The sequence below is a fragment of the Staurois parvus genome, unplaced genomic scaffold, assembly GCF_062004578.1.
Source record: "Staurois parvus isolate SC_StPar_1 unplaced genomic scaffold, SC_StPar_1.0 ptg000047l, whole genome shotgun sequence".
In the NCBI taxonomy this organism is placed as follows: domain Eukaryota; kingdom Metazoa; phylum Chordata; class Amphibia; order Anura; family Ranidae; genus Staurois; species Staurois parvus.
In genome coordinates this window covers 3,663,557-3,679,796 of record NW_028317843.1, presented here as the reverse complement: position 1 = coordinate 3,679,796, position 16,240 = coordinate 3,663,557, and the positions used below count along the sequence as shown (strand labels likewise).

At 42.6% G+C, this 16,240-nt stretch overlaps 1 protein-coding gene across 1 annotated transcript in view; it reads left to right on the top strand.

Annotated features, from left to right (window-relative positions):
* The window catches only part of LOC149470394 (fibrocystin-L-like), a 209,947-nt gene extending 199,823 nt beyond the window's left edge, over positions 1 to 10,124 (top strand). Inside the window, exons 75-78 of the mRNA XM_089664463.1 lie at positions 1,952 to 2,107; positions 3,940 to 4,096; positions 4,812 to 5,433; positions 9,842 to 10,124. Coding sequence (XP_089520589.1) covers positions 1,952 to 2,107; positions 3,940 to 4,096; positions 4,812 to 5,416 — 918 coding nt within the window. The 3' untranslated portion in view covers positions 5,417 to 5,433; positions 9,842 to 10,124. The remainder of the gene's footprint in view (positions 1 to 1,951; positions 2,108 to 3,939; positions 4,097 to 4,811; positions 5,434 to 9,841) is intronic.
* The last annotated feature ends 6,116 nt before the right edge of the window (positions 10,125 to 16,240 follow it).

Below are 16,240 nucleotides of genomic sequence, written 5' to 3'. Positions count from 1 at the left end.
TGAAACCCAATGGTGGACCTAACCCAGTGTTTCTCAATCTCTTTTTTCAGTTGCAGCACCCTTAGAAGGTTTTCAAATTTTCAATGCACCCCAGTCTAAAATGCAAAAAATGTGAATGTTACTTGTAATGTGAAAGCTGAGCCTTGTAACATGCACATAGCTACCTTGATGAAGTCAACTTTAGAAACCCCCCCCATCATGTCAGAGTCCCCCCATCCTTTCCTCTGATGTGCTGAGTCCTCTTAGCACATCGGAGGCTCCCCAATCACACAGTCCACCCATCACAGCAGCGTGGCAAAGGGCAGGCGGTGAAGCATGTCTGGAGGAGATGGACCTTCCTCCTCTTCTAAATGCTGAGGGAGGGCCTGCATACCATCATGGATCATAGCCATGGTGTTAGTAGCGGGCTGCCACCATCATAGCAATAAATGATGTTGAGTACCATTGACCTAGAGCACCATTGGATATTATAATGATGGAGGCCAGCCTGCCCACACCAGGGAAACTGTTAGGGATCCGGGTATGACCCGAAATGTGTGGACTGACACAGGGAAGTAGCAGGCTTCAGGAACACAGGCGTAGTCAGGCTGGAGAGGTGGAATGGTCAGGCAGGCCGTAAGGTACTGTCAGGTGCCGCCTGGCAGTGTCTCTAGCAGCCCACAGCATGGATTTCCTCGGGGCGCGGAGTCTAACTCCCAGCCTGCTATTCACCAGGGCCCCTGATGGCGGGGATGGACTTGGTGCAGACTGGAACCAGGTCGCGACCCCTGAGTGCGTCCGGCTGTGGTAAAGAGTATTGGTAGGGGAGTGCAGGAACGGAGTCTGATAGGAAGAGGCAGGCAGACTTACTAAAGGTGATCCATGCGGGATGGATGGATCGTCGGGTGAAGTAAGCGTAGTCAGACATGCCGGGTCGGTATAGTGCGGGCAGCGTGGTACAGGAGGAGCAAGCAGAGAATGGTCGGGGTCACAAGCCAGGTTCAGCAGGTAGCGGGCAGCGCGGTACCAAGGATCAGGCAGAAGGATGGTCAGGCAAGCCAGGGGTTCAACAGGAGACGGTCAGCAGAGGTCAGGATCAAAGCAGGGTCAGCAACGAGACAGGAACACAGGATACCAGGTACAGGGGCTCATGGGAAACATACACCAAGGCCCTGATCACAGGCCTGGTCATTCCTTAAATACACCTCCTGCAATCAGCCCCAGGTGTTGGCTGACTACAGGAGCGAGCTTCTGGCTGCTGAGAGCACCCGCTGGTCAGCCCTGGTACTGCAGCCCACACGGCAGGTGAGTCCCACCACCAGTGCTGAGTCCATTCCTGACAGAAACTCATTATGTTAATCGAGGGCAAACTGGATCCTGTGCTAATGGCACCGGCACCCCAGGGTGAGAAACATTGCTCTAACCCACCATCACTCTAAAACTAAAAGGTTTTTGCCTTTAGATACAGATAAGCCATACTCTTGCATAGCTGCTTTATTAATTTTGACCAGGGTGGGAAAATGCAAGATCTTCATTCAGGTTTTGTTTTACATTTGCACCCATGGCTTCCTGTCCCAGGTAACAGGTGTCAGCAGAAGATGATGTATTTGTATTGTAGCTGTACTGTCTCTATTTATATTGTAAAGCACTGCGCTAACTGTTGGCGCTATATAAGTCTTGCATAATAATAATAATGATGTAAAAGGAAATCTTTGTATGAAAAAGTGAGGAAGACTTGGCATCTGTATATTCTTTTATTTTTCTCTGTGTCCCCTGTTGGGTAGATCTCCCTCATTTGCTTCTCCGATAACAGGTGCTTTGTGTATAAAAAGTGTAGAGCAGTGTAAAATAAATGCTACATTACAAAAAAATATATTTTGTACATTAAATGAATATAAAGGCTGAGATAAATATGTACAGGGCTAGTGATGTATTGGAATACACAGTGAAAAAAAAATGTTATGCATTTTAGGTGGCATCGGAGCCTGTTGTCAGCAGGAACCAGACATCATCTACTGGAAGCTATCTGGCTACAGTATCATCGCTGAAAGTAATTGTTGAACCTGTGGCTGGATTGCCAGGACAGATTCTGTCACAACAACCATCTATAATGGCTGTAGACTCTAATGTAAGTGTCCTATAAACTCTGTTTTATTTTCTTATTCCAGGTATTTACAGTGTATATAGTGCCGAATTTACGCAGCACTTTACATGTTCTACATTCGGGGGTATTGCAGTCCCCCTCCGCAGAACGGTGTTACAGCATTTCCAGAAACCAGATCCAGCACAGAGAACTCTTGGTACCCTGCCTTCCCCCATTATATATTTATTACAGGGAAGGTAGCCTTGGTCTGAAAAGCTTGATAAACAATTTACCTTCTTTGCTACTGCCTAGGTCAGCTACTACTGACTAACGTAGGCTGCTTTCACACTGATCCATTTTTCTTCTGCTTTTCCATTAAAAAATGAATATTATTATACAGGATTTATATAGCGGCAACAGTGTGCTCAACACTTTAAAATATAAAAAGAGACAATATAGAAACGATACAGTTCAATACAAGAGGGTTAGGAGGGCCCTGCTCCTTAGAGCTTACAATGTAATAGGGAGGGGCTGGTGGAAGAAAAGGTAATAGCTGTGGGGGATGAACTGATGGGAGAAATAGAAGATTTGGTTATTAGCTGAAGGCAGGATAGGCTTCATTGAAGAGATATGTTTTCAGGTATTGCCTAGAAGTGGACAGAGTAGGTGATAATCAGACAGATTGGGGCAGAGAATTCCAGAGGATGGGGGAGGCTCTGTAGAAGTCCTGGAGACAAGCATGAGAGGAGGAGACAAGGGAGCTAGAAAGCAGGAGCTCTTTGAGGAGCAGAGAGGACTGTTTGGGTGATATTTGGAGACAAGATTGGTGATGTAGTTTGGGGCAAAGTTATAAATGGCTTTATATGTTATTGTTAATATTTTGAATTGTATTCATTGGGCAATGGGAAGCCAGTGGAGGGATTGGCAGAGAGGGATGGCAGACATGGAACAGTTGGTAAGGTGAATGAGTCTGGAAGCAGCATTCATGAAAGACTGAAGAGGGAATAACCTACGATTAGGTAGGCCAATGAGGAGGGAGTTACAATAGTCAAGGTGATAGATAACAAGCGAGTGAATACGTTGTTTAGTGGTTTCAATGGTTAAACAGGGACATATTTTGGAGATGTTATAGAGGTGAAGTTTACAAGATTTGGACAATGATTGGATTTGCGGCTGAAAGCACACATGGGAGTCCAAGATTACACCTAGTACGCTGGCATGAGTTGAGGGACTGATGGTTGTATTATTGATCTTGATGGAGAAGTCAGGGGAGGGGGCACGGGCTGGAGGGAATATTATGAGCTCAGTTTTAGAAAGACTGAGTTTGAGGAAGTGGAGTGACATTCATGCTGATATGTCAGTTAGTAAGTTAGTAATGAGAGAGCAGACTGAAGGGGTGAGGTGAGAAGTAAAGAGATAGATTTGTGTGTCATCAGCATAGAGATGGAACTTGGAGCCAAGGAAGCTTATCAAGTGACAAAGAGAGGAGGTGTAAATGGAGAAGAGAGGGGGTCCAAGGACCGAACCTTGGAGGACCTCTACAGCAGGAGGAAGTGGAGAGGAGGAGACAGCATTTAAGGTAACACTAAAGGAGCATTGTGAAAGGTAGGAGGAGAACCAGGAGAAAGCAGAGTCTTGCAAGTCAAGAGAGTGGAGTTTTTGGAAGAGGAGGCGATGGTCAACAGTGTCAAAACCTTACATGGCTCAGAGTGCTGACCCTCTTCCTGACAATGTCAATGCTGCTGTGCAAGGGACTACAGAGGCTGATTTAAAATCAGGTTCAGAAATACATGCTAGTTCAGTATAAAATAAATCTACTTTTTTTGTGAATACAAAATTTAAGTAAATATGTTTTGATTTCTACGCTTTCTTTGTAGGGCAATTGTGTTTCCGTGAGCACCAGTTCATTGTCACTAACAGCAAGACTGAAAGATGCAAATAACACCTACGCCAGCAATGGACTGGCTGGAAATACTACCATATTGTTTGACAGTTGCTGGGCCAACTACACCGACCTTGTTCTTGAACTACCAGGTAGGAGCAACAATTAATACCTCTGCTTCTGTGTGCATCTAAAGGGCATGTGGTAAAAGAAAAGTTCACAGAAAACAGAGGAAACAAAACACTTACCTTTCCTGCTACCCGTACCACTTAAAGCTGGCATTACAGTCGAAGATTTCTCGATCAACACAAACAATGTGGATGGACGAATCCCCCTGTCCTATTGCATTCCAACAGTCGCTGCCAGAATACTTGAACACTGCATGCAGCTTTTGTTGCAATACTCTACCTCAATCTTGAACTTTCCTCTGTAGTACTTTCTCTCTGCCACTAGATGCTGCTCCTTGGTTGAATGACAGCCAGTATGATACAATTCACTACTTGTAAGCCCAGGCTATCATGGACCTGCCCCTTGGGGGTGTGTCATAATGCAGCCAGGGCTAACAGTACTCCTGGACTGAGCAGTATTAACACACCATTATCATTCAGTTCAAGAGGACTGTAGGGAAATTAAAAAAAATAATAAATATATATATATATATTTTTTTTTTTTAAAATACAAGTGAATCACTTCAAATAGGGGGATTAGCCCAAAAACTTTGACTTCTGCAGATATGAGACATTGACCAATTTGTCTTCACATAATTGGGCACTGTACTATTTTTGCATTGTCTTTTTTTTTTTTATAAAGCCCCTTAATAAGGTCACTTTTTTGTCTTGTTATAATCTTTTCTTCTTTCCACTACAGGTAGTGGATACACGCTGGAATTCGAACTGAACAATGTCTATGCTCAGACCAGGTCATTTGATGCCAAAACCTTAACACAAACAACTACTCCATCATCAACTACTCCATCAACAAATGCTTCATCAGCAACTATTTCATCAACAAATGCTTCATCAGCAACTACTCCATCAACAAATGCTTCATCAGCAACTATTCCATCAACAAATGCTTCATCGGCAACTAGTTCATCAACAAATGCTTCATCAGCAACTACTCCATCAACAAATGCTTCATCAGCAACTATTCCATCAACAAATGCTTCATCAGCAACTACTCCATCAACAAATGCTTCATCAGCAACTACTCCATCAACAAATGCTTCATCAGCAACTATTCCATCAACAAATGCTTCATCAGCAACTACTCCATCAACAAATGCTTCATCAGCAACTATTCCATCAACAAATGCTTCATCAGCAACTATTCCATCAACAAATGCTTCATCAGCAACTACTGCACCAGCCCAAGAACCCGATGATGGGTATTCCATCAACAGCCCCTTCCAGAAGCTACTTGTACTGGTGATCACACTGATTACCATCACACTGTTTATGGGTAATCTTTAAGACATATTGTCTTACTGGTGAGTTACATTTTTATCATCATTGTGAGAGACTAAATGAAATAAATTATATATTTTATATATAATTACAATGTAATAGTTCTCTAATATTATTATTATACAGGATTTATATAGCGCCAACAGTTTGCGCAGCGCTTTACAATACAAGGGAGACAGTACAATTACAATACATTTCAGTACAGAAGGAATGTGAGGGCCCTGCTCGTGGAGCTTACAATCTAAAGGAAGGAGGAGATGATACAAAAGGTGATAGCTGTGGGGGATGATCTGGTGGAGGTGATTCAAGTACAGTTCTTAGGTGAAGGTGGGGTAGGCTTCCCTGAAGAAGTGCATTTTCAAAGATCGCCTAAAAGCAGACAGGGTGGGGGCTGACCGGACATGCTGTGGTAGGGAGTTCCAGAGGATGGGAGAGGCTCTGGAGAAGTCCTGGAGGCGAGCGTGGGAGGAGGTGATGAGGAAGCTAGAGAGGAAGATATCATTGGAGGAGCGGAGTGTGCGATTTGGCCGATATCTGTGGATGAGGTCGGTGATGTAGCTAGGGGCAGTGTTGTGGATGGCTTTGTAAGCTGTGGTTAGTATTTTGAATTTTATACGTTGGGTTATTGGAAGCCAGTGAAGGGATTGGCAGAGAGGGGCAGATCGGTTGGTAAGGTGTATGAGTCTAGCAGCAGCATTCATAATAGACTGAAGGGGGGATAGCCTGTGTAACGGTAGACCAGTGACTAGGGAGTTGCAGTAATTGAGGCGGGATATATCCAAAGCGTGGATAAGTTGTTTTGTGGTTTTATTGGTCAGGAAGGAGCGGATTTTGGAAATGTTCCGGAGGTTGAGGCGGCAGGATTTAGCCAGTGAGTGGATGTGATGAAAAGGTTTATTATCTTAAAAGAGCTAAGATGAAGTCTAAGCACATACACCAGATCTTCACCAAAGCACCCGCAAGGAGTGATGGACTTTACTGGTGGGTGTAACTGGTTGCGACTTTAAGACACACCTGTGCAGATAAAATTGTACAAGTCTAGTTTCCAGTGCTCAGGTGAATCACAGTAACCTCTCAACACAAGACATATGTTGCATAGTTTGGCTGAAAAAAGACGGAAGTCCATCCAGTTCAACCATTAAAAAAAAAAAAAAAATAAAAGTTATAATCCTACACCCACAGTTGATCAAGGGGAAGGCAAAAAACCCAGCAAAGCATGATCCAATTTGCTCCAGCAGGGGAAAAAATTCCTTCCTGATCCCCTGAGAGGCAATCGGATATTCCCTGGATCAACTTTACCTATAAATAGTAACCAGTTATATTCTGTGTATCCAAGAAAGAATCCAGGCCTTTTGTAAAGCAATCCACTGAGCTGGCCAGAACCAACTCTTGAGGGAGTCTATTCCACATTTTCACAGCTCTTACTGTGAAGAAACCTTTTCGTGTTTGGAGATTACATTTCTTTTCCTCCAGACGTAAAGAGTGCCTCCTTGTCCTCTGTGTTGACCTCAGGGTAAATAGCTCTACACCGAGTTCACTATATGAACCACGGATGTATTTATACATGTGATCATATCCCCCCTTAGTATCCTCGTCTCAAGAGAGAATAAATTCACTTCCTCTAATCTTTCCTCATAGCTGAGCTCCTCCATGCCTCTTGTCAGTTTGGTTGCCCTTCTCTGTACTTTCTCCTATTCCCCAATGTTCTTTTCGTGAATTGGTGCCAAAACTTAAACTGCATATGCCATATGAGGTCTTATTAATGATTTGTACTGGGGTAAAAATGATATTTCTCTCTCTCTCTCTGGAGTCTATACCTCTATTAACCACCTCCCGTCCGGCCGTTGTATATAAACGGCCGGACGGTGGCACTGCAGGGTCGGGTGGCCGTCTATAAACGGCCTCCCCGCACCCTGCTTGTGCGCACTCCCTGGGAGCGTGCAGCACCGCGATCCGATGCCCGCTGTGTCCTCCGGACACAGTGAAACACCGATCGTCGGACGGGACCTCTGTACGAGGTCCCGATCATGTGATCACTGATTGGCCAATCAGTGATCACATGCAAAGTAGTAAGCAAAATGTCACTTCTGACATCATTGCTTACTATGTGTGAAATCTGTGAATGATCACAGAGGTCACATGGTACAAGGCTATTCACAAAAGCCTTGTACCATGTGACAAGCTGTGACCAATCACAGCTCACTCAGTAATTCTCAATGAGTGCAAGAATGCACACAGAGAGAAACAGAAATGATTGATTTTACATCCTATATGGGTGTAAAAGCAATCAGTGTAAAAAAAAAAAAAAAATCTTCATCACCCCCCACAAGTAGTACAGTGTCACCATGGTGACACTGTACTGCTAGGGTGACAGTATGTAAAAAAAAATAAATAAATAAAAAATAATAATATAAAAAAATAAAATAAAAATGTAAAAAAAAATGTTTAAAAATTATAATTTTTGCTTATAAACTAATTTGGATTTTTTTTTTTTTACTAAAAAGATAACAGAATAAATTTTGGCTAAGATTTATGATGAAATATTATTTATTTGCAAAATTTTATAAAAAAAACACTTTTTTTCAAAATGTTTGGACATTTCATTTACATAGCAAAAAAAATACAAATCCCAGTGGTGAATAAATACCACCAAAATAAAGCTTTATCTGTCTCAAAAAAATGGTAAAAAATTCATTTGGGTACAGTGTTGCATGACCAAAATGTGATAGCGCTAAAAGCTGAAAATTGCCCTGGTCAGGAAGGGGGTAAAAGTGTCCGGTCTGGAAGTGGTTAATACAAGAGAGGATTTTGCTAGCTTTAGAAACCGCAGCTTGGCATTGCATGCCATTATTAAGCTTGTGATCTACCAGAACTCCCAGATCCTTCTCCATCATTGATTCCTCCAGTTGTACTCCCCCTAGTATGTATGATGCATGCATATTCTTGTCCCCAAGTGCAGAACCTTACATTTATCAACATGAACCTTATTTGCCACATAGTTGCCCAAATAAACAGTGCATTGAGGTTGGCTTGTAAGTTGGAGACATCCTGTAAGGACGTTATTCCACGGCACAGCTTGGTGTCATCTGCAAAGACTGAAATGGGATTTTTAATCCCAGACCCTATATCATTTATAAATATATTAAGCAAGGGTCCCAACACTTGCTTAATATATGTGTGGGGAACTGTGTCAAACGCTTTTGCAAAATCCAAGTATACCAAGTCTACCACCACCCCTCTGTCCAAGGTTTTGCTCACCTCCTCATAAAAAGAAATCAGATTTGTTTGACAACCTCTGTTGCTTAAAATATTTTTTCCAGCAAGAACTCATCTATGTGGTCTTTTATTAAACTCTCCAGTATCTTCCCAGCTATAGAAGTTATACTGGTAAAGATTATGACCTCTTTGTAAATATTGGCACTACCTTGGCCTTACGACAATCCAGTGGTACTATGCTAGTCATTAACGAGTCCATAAAAATTAGAAAAAATGGCTCTGAAATGACAGAGCTCAATTCTTCAAGGACCCGTGGGTGTATGCCATCCGGTCCAGGTGCTTTACTCACCTTTTATTCTGTCTAAATATTTCTGGATCATATCAATTGTGAGCCAATGTGGATCATCTGGAGCTGTGTCGATACTATGCCCATTATGGACAAGAGAGCTCCCCCAAGCTCCTTTGTGTACACCGAGCTGAAGAAGGTATTTAATAAATTTGCTTTCTCTTTGTCCCCAGTCACTCACTCTAGATTATTATGTAAAGGGCCTACATGCTCGGACCAGACCTTTTCACTATTAATATATTTGAAGAATGTTTTGGGGTTGGTCCTGCTATCTATTGCAATATCAAAAACAGGGACAGGCACAAGGTCAGTGCAACTGAAGTCTGTAACTGGAGAAACCGACAAACAAACAGGACCTAACATGGACTGGAAAGTGTCCAATTGCTCAAGCAACGGGTGTTAAATACAGCTAAATAGTGAAGCTGATTGGCAGGTTGGACAAGGACTGGTCGTGTAGGTGCTATATCAACCAGCAATGAAATATGGCCCCCAGTCTAAAACAAAACAGGCAGCAGTAAGGTCAGAGAGACCACATGGCGATAGAACCACAAGTAGCAGATCAGCTTTGCTGCCGATCTGTGACAACATTTAGGATGTTGGACACTATGATAAAGAGTTGTTCCACCCTTATGAGCCAAACACCTCCTCTGATGTTCCTCAGCTTTCTGTCCTAAGATCTAAACACAGAGCAGCTCATGTTCAACACTCTTTTAGCTTTCTTTCCTACATTTTCTTTTTTAATATCTTTCTATGTTTTCTGAAGTAAGATGCATGAAGAATGAACATGTTCCTTAATACTTTCACAGATTCTAGCTGTTATTCAGTAGCTTAGAGTTGGTTGCAATTTATTGTTTTTCTGTGTTTTATAGATCAGTTGGATCATCGAAGACAATGGAAAATGACTGAAGTTTACAGATGATACTTTTCTACATGTTATAGATCAACAATATCAATATTTACAGTGAGCTATGAAGTCATTTAATATAAATGATCAGTATATATTTAAAAATTAAAAAGAAATTTATCCTGGTGCATAGAAAATGCTGTTGTAAGAACATTATTACAAATTTCTTTAAAAAATCATATTGTATATGTACCAACAGTGAGTGGTACCATGGAAGAAAGTGTAAGAATAAACAAGGTTACAACTAATATTGACTGGCGCTCTTATGTAAAGCTGCTAAGCCTATTTTAAAAGGAAGTACAAGTTACAAATTACAAGTATAAAGGACCTATTCATGTTTGTTATTTCCCTGCAGTAAAACACTTGCACTTTACTGCAGGAAGATGCATTTCGAGTAGGACTCTGTGTCATTATGTTTTTGGGGTTGTATACGATATGTACAAAGAGAGATCACATAAATACTTAAAACATTTAACCACTTGCTTACCAGGCACTTTTACCTCTTTCATGCCCAGGCCAATTTTCAGCTTTCAGTGCTGACTATTTTTCGGTCATGCAACATTGTACCCATATAGAATGTGCATAATTTTTTTCACACACACAGAGCTTTCTTTTGGTGGTATTTAAACTCCACTGGGTATTTTATTTTTTGCACTATAGACAAAAAAATTGAAAAAAAAGTTTTTCTTTGTTCCTATTATAAAATTTTGCAAACAGGTAATTTTTTTCCTTCACTGATGTGCGTTGATGAGGCTGCACTGATAGGCAGGACTGATGGGCACTGATAGGCTGCACTGACGAGGAGGCACTGATGAGGCAACACTGGCGGGCATTGATACGAAGGCACTGATGATGCTGAACTCATTTGCAGCAATGATGGGCACTGATAGGTGGCACTGATGGGTGGTGCTGACTGGCGGCATTGACTGACTCCACTGACTGGTGGCACTGCTGGACACTGATGGGCGGCACTACTTAGCACTGATGGGCACAATTGCTGGGTGGCACTGCTGGGCAGCACGGATGTGTGCCACTGCTGGGCACTGATGGGAAGCACTGATGGGAGGCACTGCTGGGCATTGGTGGGAGGCACTGTTGGGCACTGGTGGGTGGCACTGCTGGGCAGCGCAGCTGGGCACTGATAATTAGTATCCTGATGATCAGTGCAGATGTCCTCTGTTTCGTTTGCCAGTCATCGGCAGTATTTTCCTCACGCTGTGAAAGCGTGAGGAAAGTGCTGCCGATAACTGACAACTGTATTTAAATTGTGATCTGCTGTGTCATTGGACACAGCTGATCACGTGGTAAAAGGCCGCTGTGATTGGCCTTTTATCTCATCATGTGATCAGCTGTGTCCATAGGACACAGTGATCATGGAGAGCACTGGGAGCGCGCCACTAGTGGCACACGGGAGGGCGCGTTCTGGGAGGATGTCATATGACACCCTCCCAGAACTGGACAACTGTGCTGTAGCCATCATTCGGTTGGCAAGTGGTTAATTAAGTAATGACAGATACAGAAAATATTAGAAAATATAACAATACTTAACGTAAGTTGCCGTTTCACCGTAGAGTCCCTGCCCGTTTTTTTTGCGGCATGACAGACCAGGTTCCTACGCATGCATGATTGCAAGCTCTGGTTTGAGACTGAGAACTTACCAGTTTTGGCTGTGGTAATATAGACCTTGAATATATGGAAATGGTTAACTCCCACTGCTAGCAAAATGACCTTCCAAGAAAAAAGAAAGGTGAGTGGGCTGGCTTGTCCATATAGTCACATTCCTTTGGTATGAGTTGGTATTTAAGGTAACCAGAAAAACCAGCAAAACCAGGATAATAGAGGCTTCATTAGATATTTGCAAGACCAACATTAGGCTAATTTTGTGTTCTATGTTGAGATGTGTGATTCCTGTGAATGATCGGTCCTCTCTGAGTTTGGATGTTAGGGGTTCAATAAGGAGTGTAAATATTATCGGGGAGAGTGGACAGCCTTGTCTGGTGCTGTTAGAGATGTCAAAGAGGTCAGATAATGTGCTGTCTGTCAAAACTCTAGCAGATGGATGTGAGTATAGTGATAGGATGGCGTTCAGCATCCAACCTGTGATACCAAATTTTTGACGAGTGAATAGCCAATGTATCCGGTCAAATTTCTTTTTCTGCATTCAGAGATAAAAGTAAGGAGGGGCATTTGGTGTTTTCTAAGTTGTGTAGGAGGGAGATAAGTCTTCTAGTCGCATTGGGTGCTTGGCGACCTGGGATGAAACCTACTTGATCTGGGTGGATTAGAGTGGGGAGGTAAGGGAGAAGTCTTTGAGATATGATTTTCTCATATAGTTTTATGTCGGTATTGAGTAGTGAGATTGGCCTGTAGTTTTGGACAAGCTGAGGGTCTTTGCCGGGTTTTGTATGGTTGTTATAATGGATTGTAACATGTCCTTGGGAAATGAGCTTGTTGTGGCAGCATGGTTAAAGAGTTTGGACAGATATGGGGATAGGTCTGTGGATAAGTGTTTGTAGTATTCATTGGTGTATTCGTCATTTCCTGGAGATTCGTTGAGTGGGAGTGTTTTAATGGTTGTTTCTATTTCCTTGGGCAAAATAGGGATAGAGATGGCGTCAAGTTGGTCTGAGGCTAGTTGGGGGAGGTTGGTCGTGTGGAGAATTCGTTGAATGGATGTGACTGTTGGTTGGACGGTGTTTGTGTCATTTTTGAGGTTGTATAGGTTTTGATAATAGTCTGCAAAGGCATTAGCTATATCTTGCGGGTTTGTGTGTAGGGAATTTGTGGACGGATGTTTAATTGAAGCTATTTTGGATTTTAAACATTTTTGTTTTATTGTTTTGGATAGTAGTGAGCTGGCTTTGTTAAATAATGAGTAGAATCTGGCTTTCATTTTTTGGAGATTTAGATCATATTTGTATAGTAGGAGGGATCTTAGTTTGTTTCTGTCTGTTGTGAGGGATGAGGAGGTTGCTGGGTCTGGGAATTTTTTGTTTTTTTCTTCGTTAGTTTTAATTGAGGTGAGGAGCTCATCTATTTGTTGGGTTCTATTTTTGGTAATGTGGGCATTTAGTTGTATCAAAATACCTCTCATGTATGCTTTATAGGTTGACCAAACAATGGGTATGGATATATCAGGTGTATTGTTAAGTTCAAAAATGTCTTGTGAGCATCTAGTATTTGTTGCTTGCAGTCTCGATTATTCAGCAAGGTCGCATTCAGGCGCCATATTCGGGGGATCTTTGAATGTTGTTTGCTGTTGAGGGAGATAGTGATTGGAGCATGGTCTGACCATGTGATAGTTCCAATCTTGGAGGAGGTGATGTAGGGTCCATTTATCGGTGATAAAGAAGTCGATTCTGGAGTAGGATAAGTGGGATGGAGAGTAGTAGGTATAGTCCTTTTCTGTACTGTGTTTGCATCTCCAGATGTCGTAAAGGTCGTTGGAATGAAGTAATTGGTTAAAGGACTGTTTTGAAGATCTTTTTTTGGATGAGGAGTCCAGAAGAGGGTTACCGATAATATTAAAGTCTACGCTGATGAGTAATCTGCCTTTTCTATGCTGAGTGATGATGGAGTTAAGTTTGTTGAAGAATTGAAGTTGGTTGGTGTTGGGACCATAAACATTCACCAGTGTATATGGAGCATCGTTAATTTTGCAGTTCAATATGTGGTAGCGGCCTTGTGGGTCTGATGTTTCAGAAATGAATTGGAATTGTAGGGAGTCTTTTATGGCTGTAATGACGCCATTTTTCTTTTTGGGATTTGTTGCCATGTACATTGTGGGGAGGTGGAGAATGTTGAGTTTAGGGATTTTGGATGAAGCAAAGTGGGTCTCCTGTAGGAATAGAATGTCAGGTTGTATGGAGCGGATTTCTCTTGAGAGTAAGGATCTTTTGAAGGGTGAATTGAGGCCCCGGACATTTAATGAGGTAATAGCAATCATTTTGTTGATTGTAGATAGGTAGAATCTCGTAGCGGTGATGTTTCAGATATTGTGGAGATGTGATTTTTTGCATGACGGAGGTGGTGGACCGTCAGGTATGTAGTTTGCTGGGTTTGGGTTGGTTATAGTTGTAGTAAGAGCGTTCACTTGTATAAGTGGGTTTGTTGGGAGGGGTGATTCTAGCGACTTTTGACTGGTAGATGGGGGTATGAACAGGGACAAAAAAAGACCTGCAAAAAACACAGGTAACATGTGTAGCAAGAACAGCTACTATAAACTGTGGAGGCACGGGTAAGCATGACTCATTCGAGAGCTCAAGCTTAAGACGAACTTGAAAGTTTTTAACATATTCGATCTGGGGCCGATTGCCAGCTTATGCTTTAGTGAGTGAGGCCCAGGGTGTTGGGCAAGAAGATAATAGATTTATGTGGGGGGTTATGACCGTTCTGCTTCCATCTGTTGTGGCCGGTTGGGTGTTGGTTGGTGGGAGTCTGCTGGGATGATGTTCCACGTTTTCAGTAATTCGATGCCTGCTTCTAGAGATTTGATTATGTAAAATTTACCTTGGTGTTTGACATTTAGTTTTGTAGGAAAGCCCCATTGGTATCCAATCCCATGGTTTCGTAAAGCTTTAGTTATGGTGACAAGCTTTTTACAATTGTAGAGTGTGGCCTTCGATAGGTCTGCAAACAATTTGATGTTTGCTTGGGCTGAGGGAATGGAGGTAGAATTCCTTGCTGTGATCATTGTTCTTTCTTTCACGTGATAAAAATGTATATGCGCCAGAGTATCCCTGGGGACCATCGCTGGTAGAAATGACAGTTTGGGGATTCAGTGTGTTGATCTATAGCCAATTCCATGTCTCTGAGGGCAGGGATTAGATTTTTCATGTATTGTTGAATATATGGGACAATGACGTCTGAGGTGCCGGATTCTGGGATGCCATGGAATTTGATGTTGTTTCGCCTGGAGCGATCTTCTAAATCTGCCAATTTGAGATTCATTTGTTTGATGTCGGCTTCTTGGTGTGTGTGTGCATCTATGAGGTCATTATGTGCAGTACACATTTCTCCTAGCTTGTTCTCAATATGGTGGATACGCTTTCCATGCATTTGAACCGTATTTGAGATTTGAGATAATGATGTCGTCATGTAGTGTTTGACGCAGAGAGAGGAGCATGTTTTTCATTGTAATCTCTGTGATGGGTTGGTGAGAAGCAGGGTAGGATTCAATTAAAGATGGAACATTTTCTGAGTTGTGGCTGAGGGAGAGGATTGTCTGTCAGGGGGTGATCCTGTGTCCAGTCTGGGACTGGATTTAGCAGGGCTGCTGGATGTGGGGGACGGGGGGGGAGACAACTCACTCGGGTCCCCTGGGTACAAAGATCCCTTCAGCCAGGCATCTGGGTGGTATGCTGTCTGTGATCCTGTGTTCTCCCCATGCTGTGCTGAGAAGCCGTTTGCTGTGCAGCCAGCGCCATCTTGGCTGCATGTTGCGATTGCAGGGAAGAAGCTTGTCATCTTCCCTGGATTCCCTGGGGTCTTGCGGCGGCGGGTCATAGCCCGTTTCGGATGGTGAGAGGTAAGGGAAGCTGTCAGTGTTACTGATACGCCCTGGGATCGTAGTGTGCCGCTGTCAGGCTGGCGGATGGACGGAGCTCACCTCACTGAGCATCCATCTTCGTGGCCGTCTGCTCATGCGTCCCCATTTTGTGTGCTTTTAAAGGAAATTTTCTGTTCTGAATGTTGCTGTCTTTGCATAATAAATTAACAAAAAAAGTCATGTATAGAGAACACAAAAGTGACCCTATAATATATTCCTAACATAGTGTGATTTCATATACATGAATGTTAAAGGGCTCTTAAAGGATACTCCTATAGAAGCTCTTCAGACTTCAAGCAACCGTTCTCAGATACACAGAGATTAAACAAATCCTCCTACTTAAGTTGTACCTGTTTATCTGCAGCTTTCTCTTATCCAAAACAGTTCAAAGCTCAGAATTTACACAGTATTTCTGAGCTTCAGAAAGCAGGGGGTGGAGAGCTAAAGTTCCACTCTTCAGAGCTCGGTGAGAGCTGATTGAAGGAAAGGGACACACACCCCCTTCACACAGCACACAAGCGCAGAGCTGAGTCTGTGAATCACAAGCTGTGTGTTGAAGGTCCTTCCCCTGTCACCTTTTTACCTTTTGGTGTCTGGAAAAGTCAGAAGTGATTCATGCTAATAGCAAAAGAACAAAGCAGCAGACAGAAAGGACACTTAGTGCTCTGGACTGAGACAAGTACACATTATAGAGGGATATGTTTTGTTCATATTTTATGTCTGAGGTTTACAAACAGTTCAAATGTAAACAGTGGCAAAAAAATTGTAAATGACCTTTTAATTGCTTCCTGACCGCCCTATAGCAGAAATACTGCT